General features: G+C 36.0%; 1 protein-coding gene across 3 annotated transcripts in view; it reads right to left on the bottom strand.

Annotated features, from left to right (window-relative positions):
* The window catches only part of UBE3C (ubiquitin protein ligase E3C), a 239,318-nt gene that overhangs the window by 20,906 nt on the left and 206,156 nt on the right, over window positions 1–12,256 (bottom strand). For all 3 annotated transcript variants that reach the window (XR_002823455.1, XM_023727980.1, XM_004372762.2), the window contains exons 20-21: window positions 2,027–2,215; window positions 1,871–1,937 (exon numbers count right to left, since the gene is read on the bottom strand). Coding sequence is in view for 2 of the 3 variants with exons in the window: in XM_023727980.1 (XP_023583748.1) it covers window positions 1,871–1,937; window positions 2,027–2,215 (256 nt within the window). In the remaining variant the exon portion in view is untranslated. The remainder of the gene's footprint in view (window positions 1–1,870; window positions 1,938–2,026; window positions 2,216–12,256) is intronic.

Genomic DNA, 12,256 nt, shown 5'->3' with positions numbered 1-12,256 from the left:
AACCAATGTCATAAAACAACATGTGTACTACTGTTTCATGAGAAACTATTTGTTCTGTAAGCCTTCACCTGAAGTACAAAAAAAAAAAAACTGCACAAAATATTGGCAGTTCGAATCCACTAGCTGCACTTTTGAAACACTATGGGGCAGTTCTACTCTGTCTTCTAGTGTCACTCTGAATTGGAATCAACTTGAGAGCAATGGTTTTTGGTTTTAAGCATAATTTATTATTATTATTTTTGTTGTTGAGAATATACACAGGAAAAACATACACCAATTCAAGTTTCTACATGTACAATTCAGTGTTACTGACTACATTATTCGAGTTGTCCAACCATTCTCATCCTCCTTTTCTGAGTTGTTCCTCCATTAACATAAACTCACTGCCCTCTAAAGCACCTATCTAATCTTTCGAGTTGCTGTTGTCAGTTTGATTCCATATAGATAGTTCTTAAAAGAGTAGAATGCTCAAGGCAGACATTCTTTGCTAATTAAGCTAAACTATTCTTCGGTTTTAATAAAACTTAAGGGGATATTTTTGGTTTAAGGTTTAAAGATTATTTTAGGGCAATAGTTTCACAGGTTTATCCAACCTCCATGGCTCCAGAAAGACTGGATTCCATAAGAATTTGAAATTCTGGTATGCATTTCCCCCCTTTTGATAAAGATTCTTCTATGGAATCTTTGATCAAAATGTCAGTAATGGTAGCCAGGCACCATCATGGCAAAACAGGGCAGTTGTTCATGGAGGCAATTAGCCACATATTCCATATCTTCTTCCTATTCTTCACTCTCCTTTCTCTGTTGCTCTAGGTGAACAGAGACCAATTGTTGTGCCTTGGATGGCTGCTTGCATGCTTTTAAGACCCCAGGCACTATACAACAAACTAGGAGGTAGAACAGAGGCACTAAACATTTTATTTTAGGTCAATTAACTCGGATGTCCCATGAAACCATGACCTTAAACTTCCAAACTAAGGAAACAAATCCCATGAGGTGTTTGGTGATATATAAGCAGACCCAGCAACTACTCTTTTTCTTCTTCTTTTTTTTTTGTTGTTAACATACCACACAACTTCTGCCAATTCAACTTTTTACAGGTGTATATAACTTAACTGATAGCAATTATATTAATTAGCTGTGTAATCTTACCCTTAAACAATGCAATTTTTCCATCACCATAATCTGAACCTTAGCACTCCATACAGTTGCTCTTTGGAGAGAGGATATGTATTCTGAATATTTTTTTGCCATATCTATGGCTTGCTTTTTCATTTTTAGTTTTTTCTTCTACTGTTAATGTTTTTTGCCTAGCACTTTTTCTTCTTTTTGTCTTCTTGTTGTTGTTTTGTTTTGCTAGCATTGTTTTTAGCAAAAAACAATACTAAAAGACTAGAAGCAGCCAAATGTCTATTAGTAGAGACTTGTTAAATGAAATATGGTACCGGGAATCAGTGCAGAAAAACGAGAACATGCTTCATATACTGATGTGGAAAGATCTCTAAGGTATATTGTGAAAAAAAAAAACAAAACACAAAATGTAGAAAAGTGTGTAAAAATGGTGAAAATAAGAATTAAATTCATATTTGCTTATAAATATATAAAGACATTCTACAAAGTTACATAAAGGACTAAAAATAGTGGTTATTTATGGTTGGGAGGGCATGGTTAGGAATGGGGCAAATAAGGAATAAGAATATCTCATTATACATTCTGCTTTTTAAATCATGTAAATGAATTACCCATACAAAAAATTACATAAATTATTTTGGAAATACGGTCATCTGCAGTATTTTCAGGAGTAAGTAAATAGCTGGCATGAGTCAGCGCAAACTCAACGGCAACTAACAATAATACACTAATAACATACCTGAATAGTTTGTAAAGCATTTTAAGTCCTCTAGACTTATGGGAACTTGGGCACCAGAAATTAACACCTGGAAAAAAGAAGTTCAAATCATAAAATCTGAAGTAGATTTTAATTAAGAAAGTTTTTCATTTTGTGAAAAAAAAGTAAGTATTATACCTGAATTTCTTGCTGATCAAACATTCGGAGCCATTCAAGATTAACAACATTGGCCAGACCCTGTCTGAAAGCCAGACAATGCTGGCGGATTTGTTTGTTTAGTCTGTAGTCCGCTACAAGATGGATATACGCAATTCGGTTAGCACTCGTAACAGGAATATCTTTTCCACCAAATTTTAGTTCAACTACCTGTGAATATTAAAAAAAGAGGGGAGGATTTCAAAATTCTCTAAAGTATGAAGAGACGTGTAAAACAACAGCAAGAAACAAGTATTTCAAGGGAACATGACTGAGTTGCTTTGTAAACAAAACTCTCAGTAAAAAGTAGTACAACTAGTACACACATACCAGAATATATAATAAATTTAAAGAAGTACCTCTAATAGGATTCTCCAAAGTATGACATTTTATTCTATCCTTAAGATCATGACACACTCCTGCTTTCTTCAAAGTACTAATGAATGATGCAGCAATCTAATCATGGCAATTTCATTTATAGAAGTGACAAATCACGAAAGGCAAAGACGTGAACCAAATGACCAAAATAAGTCAGAAGAGAATAAAGTGATTCATTTTGGAGAAAATATAACTTAGGGAATCAAGAGTGTAGTAAAATGATGATTTATATTTGAAGGTATAAGCAGCATATACTTTGTATTTCTATAATGTTATTGCTACTGTAAAGTACTTTAGTTATTTTTTAAACGACAGTGGTGGTAATCACAGATAATTGATCAGCCGATTTCTTACGTATATTAACAGAGTTAGAAAGAACAAGTTTTTATCATTACATTATCACATCCACAAAATTTGTCAGTACAGTACAGGGATGGAGTGTCTGGGTGGCGCAAATGGTTAACACACTTAGTTGCTAACCAAAAGGTGGGAGGTTTGCGTTCACCAAGAGGTGCCTCAGAAAAAGGCCAGAACATCTACTTCCAAAAAATTAGTCATTGAAAACCTTATGGAGCACAGTTCTGGTTAAGTACAGGGATCAGCAAACTTTTCTGCAAAGGGCCAGACAGTAAATATTTTTTGGCTTTCTCGGTCATATAACAACTTTTAAAAATGTAAAACACATCTTTTGTCACTGGCCATTCAAAAATGGTGTGCAGGATTGGACCTGCTGGGCTTAAGTTTTCTGCATAATATATCCCCTGGCCTAGCATATCAGGATAATAATAATAGGTAGCATTTATTGAGTGCTTACTTTAAGGGAGGCAGTTATTAAGCTCTTTATATATATCACCTCACTTAATCATCTTAACCACATGAGGTATATTCTATTATTATTCCTATTTGACAGATAACTAAGTTACAGTCAGAACCTAATTATTTTATGTAATAAACTATATAAAATCTATTATTGCACACAGATCTATTTTACTTTCATTGTCAGGGCTCTTTCCTTAAAATTTAAGGCATTGTGTCTTTGCGTGTTTTGTGTTGGTAGACTGTCTTCTAAAAACAGTGCTTTACATATTATAGGTCAGAGGACTCACACTTCCCAATTTCAAAACATACTACAAAGCTATAATAATCAAAATAGTGTGGTACTGGCATAAGGATAGGCATATAAATCCAAAACCAAATTTGTTGCCATCGAGTATACAAAAAAAAAAAAAAAGTCAAACCTGTTGCTGTTGAGTCGATTCTGGCTCATAGTGACCCTACAGGACAGAGAAGAACTGCCCTATATGGTTATCAAGTATACAGAGGATTCTATTTGTATACTGTTGTTGTTAGGTGCTGTTGAGTTCATTCTGACTCACAGTGACCCTACAGGACAGAGGAGAACTGCCCCATGGAGTCTCCAAGGCTGTCATCTTTACAGAAGCAGACTGCCCCATCTTTCTCCCATGGAGTGGCTGGTGGGTTTGAACCACTGACCTTTTGGTTAGCAGCTGAGCACTTAACTACTGAGCCACCAGGGCTCCACAGACACACAGACCAATGGAACAGAATTGAGAGTCCAGGCAAAAAAAACTATACATCTGTGGTCAACTGATTTTCAGCAAGGGTGCCAAGTCCAGTCAATGGGGAAAGAATAGTCTTTTCAACAAATGGTGTTGGGACTAGATCTCCACATGCAATAAAATGAAGTTGGACCCATACCTCATACCACATATGAAAATTAACTCAAAATGGGTCAATCACCTAAATATAAGAACTAAAGCCACAGAACTCCTAGAATAGGAGTAAAGTTCCAAAACCTTATTTTTGACAATGTATTCTTAGATATGACACCCAGAGCAATAGCAACAGAAGACAAAACAGATAAACTGGACTTCATCAAAATTAAAAATGTCTCAACAATAAAAAGATAAACAATCCAATCAAGAAACAGACAAAGTACATGAACAGACACTTGACCAAAGAGGACATTCAAGCAGCTAACAAACACATGAAAACATGCTTGCGATCATTATCCATCAGAGAGGTACAAATAAAAAATACAGTGAGATTCCATCTCCCCCCTGCAAAAATGGCACTGACCAAAAAAACAGAAAACAAATGCTGGCAAGGTTATGGGGGAGACTGGAACTCATACACTGCTGATGGGACTGTAAAATGGTACAACCACTATGGAAAACGGAATGGCACTTTCACAAAAAGCTAGAAAGAGAAATACGTTATGTTCCAGCAATCCCATTCCTGGGTATATACCCTAGAGATATAACAAGAGCAGTGACACGGATAGACATATGCACACCTATGTTCATTGCAGCATTATTCACAACAGCAAAAAGATGGAAACAACCTAAGTGTCCATCGATGGACGAACGGATAAACAAATTGTGGTACATAATACGATGGAATACTACACAACTATAAAGATTGAGTCTGCGAGACACCGTATTAACATAGATGAATCTGGAGGACATTATGCTGAGTTAAATAACTCAATCACAAAAGGACAAATATTGTACAGTCTCACTTTTATAAAAAGTCAAGAATAGGTATACACACACAAAGCAACGTTCTTGGACGGTTATCAGGGATGGGGGGGAGGGAGGGGAAATCACTTTCTAAATAGTAGAAACTTGTTATTTTTGGTGATGAGAAAGGCAATACTCAATATGGATGAAGTCTGTACAACTTGTCCAAGGTAAATGAAGACACTAAGAAGTAAGCAAAAATAAGGGACAATTCTGGTAAATGCTATAACACATAATTTTGCAACAACAATAACTGAAAAAAAAAGTGTGTGGTTACATATGTGCGTGCATATATGTGTACAGGAAGGCACATATGAGTATATGGGTGTGCATGTATAGATGTATCTCTAGGCATATGCACAAACATGTTTGTGTGCAGTACATATAATAAACCACACAGAGGGCACAGTTATGGATAGTTCCTAGACATAACCAAACACCTCGCAGGATTGGTTTACTGGGTTTGAAAGCTTGGGACCATAGTCTCGTATGACAACTCAGTCAACTGGCATTACACAGTTCATAAAGATAATGCTCTACATCCTAGTTTGGCAAGTAGCGACTGGCATCTTAAAAGCTCACAAGTGGCCATCTAAGATACAACTATTGGTCTCTACTTGTCTGGAATAAAAGAGAAGGAAGGATACCAAAGACTCAAAGAAGAAATTAGTCCATAGAACTAACAGCCCACAGGAACCATAGCCTCATCTAGCCTGAGACCAAAAGAACTAGACGGTACCTGGCTACCACTACCGACCATTCCGGCCAGGGGCACAAGAGACGGCCCCAGATAGAAAGGGAGAAAAACATAGAACAAAACTCAAATTCCTAAAAAAGGCCAGACTTACTGGACTGATAGAGACAAGAGGAATCCCGGAGACGATCACCCTAAGACACCCTTTGAACCTGAAATAACAGATTGGCTTATAAAATAAACAGTATCACCTGTGAGTACTATTCTCCCTTAAATAATCAACTATATGAGACCAAAAGGTCAATGCTTACCCTAAAACAAAGATAAGAAGCTAAGGAGGGGAAGGAATGATAGATTAACAGAAATAGAACAAACAGAATGGAAATAATGAGAATGCTGACACATTGTGGAAAAAATGTAACCAATGTCATGCAACAATTCATATAAAAATTGTTAAATGGGAACCTATTTAGCTGTGTAAGCTTTCACCTGAAACACAATAAAACATTTAAAAAAATTAAATTAAAATTAAAACGTTAGTCCATCAAAGGACTTTATTAAGAAAAGAGACAACACAGAATGGGAGAAAATATTTGGTAACCATGTATCTTACAAGGTTTTAATATTCAGAATATATAAACAACTCCTACAAGTCACAAACAAAAAGACAAACAACCTAATTAAAAAATGGCAAAGGACTTGAATAGACATTTCTCCAAAGAAGATATACAAATGATCAGTAACCACATGAAAAGATGCTAAAAGTCATCAGTCATCAGGGAAAGCCAAAACAAAGCCACAATGAGATACCACTTCACATCCACTAGGATGGCAGTTATTAGAAAAACAGAAAAATAACAAATGTTGACAATAACGTGGAGAAGTCGGAACTCTTCTGTATTGCTGGTGGGAATATAAAATGGTACAGTCACTGTGTAAAACAATTTGACAGTTCATCAAAAAGTTAAACATAGAATTACTATATGACCCAGCAATTCCACCCCTAGAGACATATACCCAAAAGAATCGAAAGCAGGAACTCAAGTAGATACTTACATACCTATGTTCATTGCAGCATTATTCAGAATAGCCGAAAGACAGAAACAACCCAAATGTCCATCAACAGATGAGCAGATAAACAAAATTTAGTATATACATATAATGAAATACTATTCACACATAAAGAAGAAATTAACTTCTCATACATGCAACAATATAGATGAATCTTGAAAACAGACTGAGTGACATAAGTCAGACACAAAAGGACAAATATCGTATGACCTCACTCATATGAAGTATCTGGAATTGGCAAATGCATTGAGATACAAGTTTATTAGTGGTTACCAGGGATTGGTGGGTGCGGAAGAATGGTGAGTACTGCTTAAGGGATATCAAGTTTCTGTTTGGGATGATGAAAAATTTGAAGATAATGGTAATGGCTGCAGAATACTGTAAATGTAATGAATGCCACTGATTTGTACAATTATAAATGGTTAAGATGGTACTTTTTTGTTATACGTACTTTACCAGAATAAAATTACAAGAAAAAAAGTTACAGGTCCTCAAAATGCAAATATTTGATCCAGAGCTTCTAAAGGGCTGTCTCTTGAATGGCTGACTTTTTTCTGGGGGAAACACTGGTGCTTCTTGTTGGACTGAGCCGTAGCGTTTACACCCGATATCAAAAGTAATCAGGATTTCACAATTTTATGAGTAGAATCCTCCTCCTACTTGCTATGGAAGAGTTTACATAGGTGTCAGAAGGAAATCCTTAACAGAAGGTTTGCTAGAATATTAGTGAGAACAGCACTGAATTAGAAATTAAGACACCTGGATTTCAGTTTCCTTTCCATTACTTGAATGCATGGCCATACAGAAATCATTTAGACCCTCTGAACAGCTTTATGAGTAAAATTCATTAATAAAATAGTGATACTTGCTTTGTCTATCTTGAAGTTGTGATTATATGATTGCAAGGATTCATATACACAAAACTGACTGCCAGAACAGCACAGAGAATTCTGAAATTAAGCATAATTTGCTGAAGAGTATACTTTTCTAATTCTTTACTATTTTGTACACATTCTAAGTGTTGGGATTTTTTAAAAAATGCATTCCTGGGGTCGGAGGAAGGTGATCTCTGCCATGGACAAAGGAGTATAAATTAAACCCAACACCAGTGGGCAAAGACAGTCAGTGTGACTATATTAGAAATTAAGTAACATTACAAATATAGGTTTAATATGCCTATTATTATGTAGGTTACAAACTTTTAAGAGCTATCCCTTTGTGCGTGTGCGTGTGTGTGTGTCTGTGTATGTGTGTGTGTAGGGGTAAAAACAGAGAGACACTTAGACTGTGGATAATGAGAAAACTATAAATAACCTCCCTCTATGACTTTTTTCCCTGTAGACTTTACGAAAATGATTATTTTCCTCGAGTAACAAAGACACTACTACCGCCCCTGAGCTACTGCAGTTACACTTCAATTGTTTATCACTTTACAGAAAGGCTATTTTAAAATTTGCTGAAGAGCTTTATCTAAATCCTCAAATGTCTGATGGTTATATGACAGAGTGGTCTGCTGTTTCACATTTTATAAGTTATATAGCTTTAAAGTTGAGTGTTAAATTGGTCAGATTTGCTTCTTTTAATATTTTACATTTAAAGTGATGATTCAATTATTCTTACTAACTCACTTTCTTAGTTTTGGAACCATCAAGTCTAAGATTGGGCTTTCAAATCCATTGTCTTCATGCTGATTAAAGATTGTGTTCATTACCTTAATTCCTTTGCTTGTACTCAGCTGACAGTCCATCTGTTAACTAAATCTCCTGAGGCCAGCTATTATATTTCGATACATAAAATACCATATATGTTGCTGCCACCCCCTTTCTTTAAATGAATTAAAGGCAGGTAATAAATGATGATGTACTTTTGTGATGTGGAAGACAAAGGACAAGTGAAGTAATCAGTTAAAGGAACTTACAATGCCTCCCAATTACTGTACCTAATCAAACAAAACTGACATTTCTAATAACTTTAAAATGGTTACACTAATTTTAATTTAAAATTGCCTTAGGCTAAATCTAATAAGCTATGTATATATAAAAATTGTGCCAAAATCTGTGCTAAAATTCAGTTTTGAGAAGCACATTTAAAATTTCTTTTAAATATAGCATTACAGTTTTCAAAAAAAGAGCAGTTTATATATTAAAAGTGATTTGCTCTGCAGCTTCTGAATAGTCTGCATTTTTGTAGCACTTTAGTATTCACAAAGCCCTTATATTACATTTCCTACCTTACATTCCCTACTTACATTTCTTTATTTAATCCTATAACAACTTACACCCATTTTGAAGAGTAGGAAGGTGTTGTATGTTATATGACTGGTCTAAGGTCATAGCAGCAAAACCTGGCAAAGGAGCAAAATTTGGATTTTAATCAAGGTCTCTGGACTAAGTTTCAATGCTTTTCTACATAACAGATGATTATCTATGGATCCATCTTAAACTCTTGGCATTCTCCTGAAGGAAGATGTGTGAGTATGTCTGTGTCTGTGTAAATCAGCATCCTGAAATTCCATGTACATTTTTAAACAGACTAATAAGCAGCCATATTGATTACAATGAAAAAAAAACAAAAACAAATTTGAGAGCAACACTATTATTTTAAAAGAGAAGATTAATTAACATAATCTGCCAAAGTAATGAAGTCTTCACATATTATGAATCTTTAGATCATGGTATTTTATAAATTTAAACTTACATAGAAGACTACCCAGTTACATCTATTTCTACAGAAATCCATAAGATCTTTTCCTCAAATTAGGTGCTTTACTAGTGACTCTCTTAATTTTTATAATTAGACTCCTTAATGTAATTATTCTTAAGCATTATCATCTACAATCTCTTTATTCAGTTGAAATTTCTATGAGTAATTAGAACATCTAAATGTCACACTTTTGCTTTTAACAGATTCTAATATTATCGGTGGCGCTTTAATGGAACTCTTGCATAGGTGACATTTCGCTATTACCATCTATTTCAGATGGAAGAATGGGAAATACTCCCATTAGCAAAGGCCTTCAGACAGCTCCTTATAAAACTGGCTGCCCTAAAGCTTTTCTTCTATTTTTAAATAGTGCCACTAGATGGTGCACTTCATCACTGTAATTTGAAAATTCCCTTATGATAATAACAAATCTCATGGTTAAAAAACATTTGAGTTTTTCAGGGCAGAAACTTCAGCACTATGGTATAGAAAGGCTGAAACAAAAGCAACTAAGTTAAGTTGCAACCAAATAAAATAAGGTTCTGTATTTCTCTTTCCTATTTTACCTTATAAAAGCCCTCCCTAGTTAGCTCCACTGCTAATCAAAGGGTGGGGGTCTGAACCCATCCAGGATCTCCACGGGAGAAAGATTTGGCAATCTGCTCCCGTAAAGATTACAGCCTGTAAGACCCTGTGGGGAAGTTCTACTCTGCCACATGAGTCGAAAATCGACTCAACAGGACATAACAATAACAACATTTTACCTTACAGTGTTGATGTCAGTTCTCAGAAATGACTAGAGACTACCAAATAGTAGGAAGAAGCTTAAGGCCTTAAGGCCTTACTTCATCTGTTCCTACCAAGGATTTACTTCATACATCAATAGTTTAGTTATTAAACAATTCCTGGATTTTAAAAAGTAATTTCTGAAATAGGTATCTGTGAAGCATAAGAGACTAAAAATTCAAGTTCCAAAAATACGATCATTGAAAACAATTTTCCAGAAGGTATAGACACTAGGATGTATATATCCTTGTGCGTGCTTTTTTAGTTTTTGAGGACATCACAGTGGTGTGTACTCACTACACAGAGCTCTGTGGTCTAGGGAGGAGGTCAATAAAAAGACACTAAATCTCTTAATACTCCAGAGGAACCCAGCACTGTAATTAAAATGACTAGTAATGGCCTTGAGTCAAGAAGAAATAAGTAAATTACGTTCACTGGGCTATTTTTTAAAAAAAATTTTTCCCATACAAAAATTTATACATAGTTATGCAACTAACTGCTCTCCTCATGCTGTGACAGCACACTCCTCCTTTCCACCCAGGATTGCCCATGTCCATTCAACCAGTTCCTAACCCTCTCTGCCCTCCCATCTCACCTCCGGACAGAAGCTGCCCATTTAGTCTCTTGCATCTACTTGAGCTAAGAGGCACACTCCTCACAAGTATCACTTTATGTCCCAAAGTCCAGTCCAATCCCTGTCTGAAGAGTTGTCCTTGGAAACTGTTTTAGTTCTGGGCTGGTAGAGAATCCAAGGGCCATGCTTTCTGGGGTTCTTCCAGTCTCAAGTCAGACCATTATGTCTGGTCTTCTTACTAGAATTTGAGTTCTACACCCCATCTTTCTTCTGCTCCATCTGGGACTCTCTGTTGCGTTCCCTGTCAGGGTAGCCGGGCACTATTTAGTTCTCTTGGTCTCAGGCTGATGACGTCTGTGGTTTATGTGGCTCTTTCTGTCTCTTGGGTTAATATTTATCTTGTGTCTCTGGTGTACTTCATTCTCCTTTACTCCAGGTGATTGGGACCAATTGATGCATCTTAGATGGTCACTTGCAAGCTTTTAAGACCCCAGACGCCACTCACCAAAGTAGGATGTGCAACATTTTCTTAATAAGTGTTATGCCAATTGACCTAGATGTCCCCTGAAAGTATGGTCCTCAGAACCCTTCTCCTGCTACTCTGTCCCTCAAAGTGTTTGACTGTATTCAGGAAACTCTTAGCTTTGGTTTAGTCCACTTGTACTGACTTGCCCTGTAGTTGTGTGCTCTCCTTCCCTTCACCTAAGGTAATTCTTATCTACTATCTAGTTAGTAAATAACCCTTACCCTCCCTCTCCACCCTCATAATCATCAAATAATGTTTTCTTCTGTGTTTGAACCTTTTCTTGAGTTCTTATAATAGTGGTCTTAATACAATATTTGTCCTTCTGTGACTGACAAAATTCACTCAGCATAATGCCCTCAGATTCCTCCATGTTATGTTTCATGGCTTCATTGTTGCACAGTATTCCATTGTGTGGCTATACTGTAATTTGTTTATCCATTCGTCTGATGATGGTCACCTAGGTTGTTTCCATCTTTTTGCTATTGTGAACAGTGCTGCAGTGAACATGGGCGTGCATATATCTACTTGTGTGATGGCTCTTAGTTCTCTAGGATATTCCAAGGAGCAAGATAGCTGGATCGTATGGTACTTCTATTTCTAGTTTTTTAAGGAAGGGCCAAATCGATTTCCAAAGTGGTTGTACCATTTTACATTCCCACCAATAGTGTATAAGTGTTCCAGTCTTTCCACAACCTCTCTAGCATTTATTATCTTGTGTTTTTTGGATTAATGCTATGTTGTTGGGGTGAGATGATATCTCACTGTAGTTCTGATCTGCATTTCTCTAATGGCTAATGATCGTGAGCATTTCTTCGTGTCTTTTAGCCGCCTGAATATCTTCTTTAGCGAAATGCCTGTTCATATCCTTTGCCCATTTTTTAACTGGGTTGTCTTTTTGTTGTTGAGGTTTTACAGTATCTTGCAGATTTTAGAGGTT

This window comes from Trichechus manatus, unplaced genomic scaffold, assembly GCF_000243295.1.
Source record: "Trichechus manatus latirostris isolate Lorelei unplaced genomic scaffold, TriManLat1.0 scaffold00020, whole genome shotgun sequence".
NCBI classification, from domain to species: domain Eukaryota; kingdom Metazoa; phylum Chordata; class Mammalia; order Sirenia; family Trichechidae; genus Trichechus; species Trichechus manatus.
The sequence above is the reverse complement of the archived record's forward strand: the minus strand, read 5'-3'. Positions and strand labels throughout refer to the sequence as shown.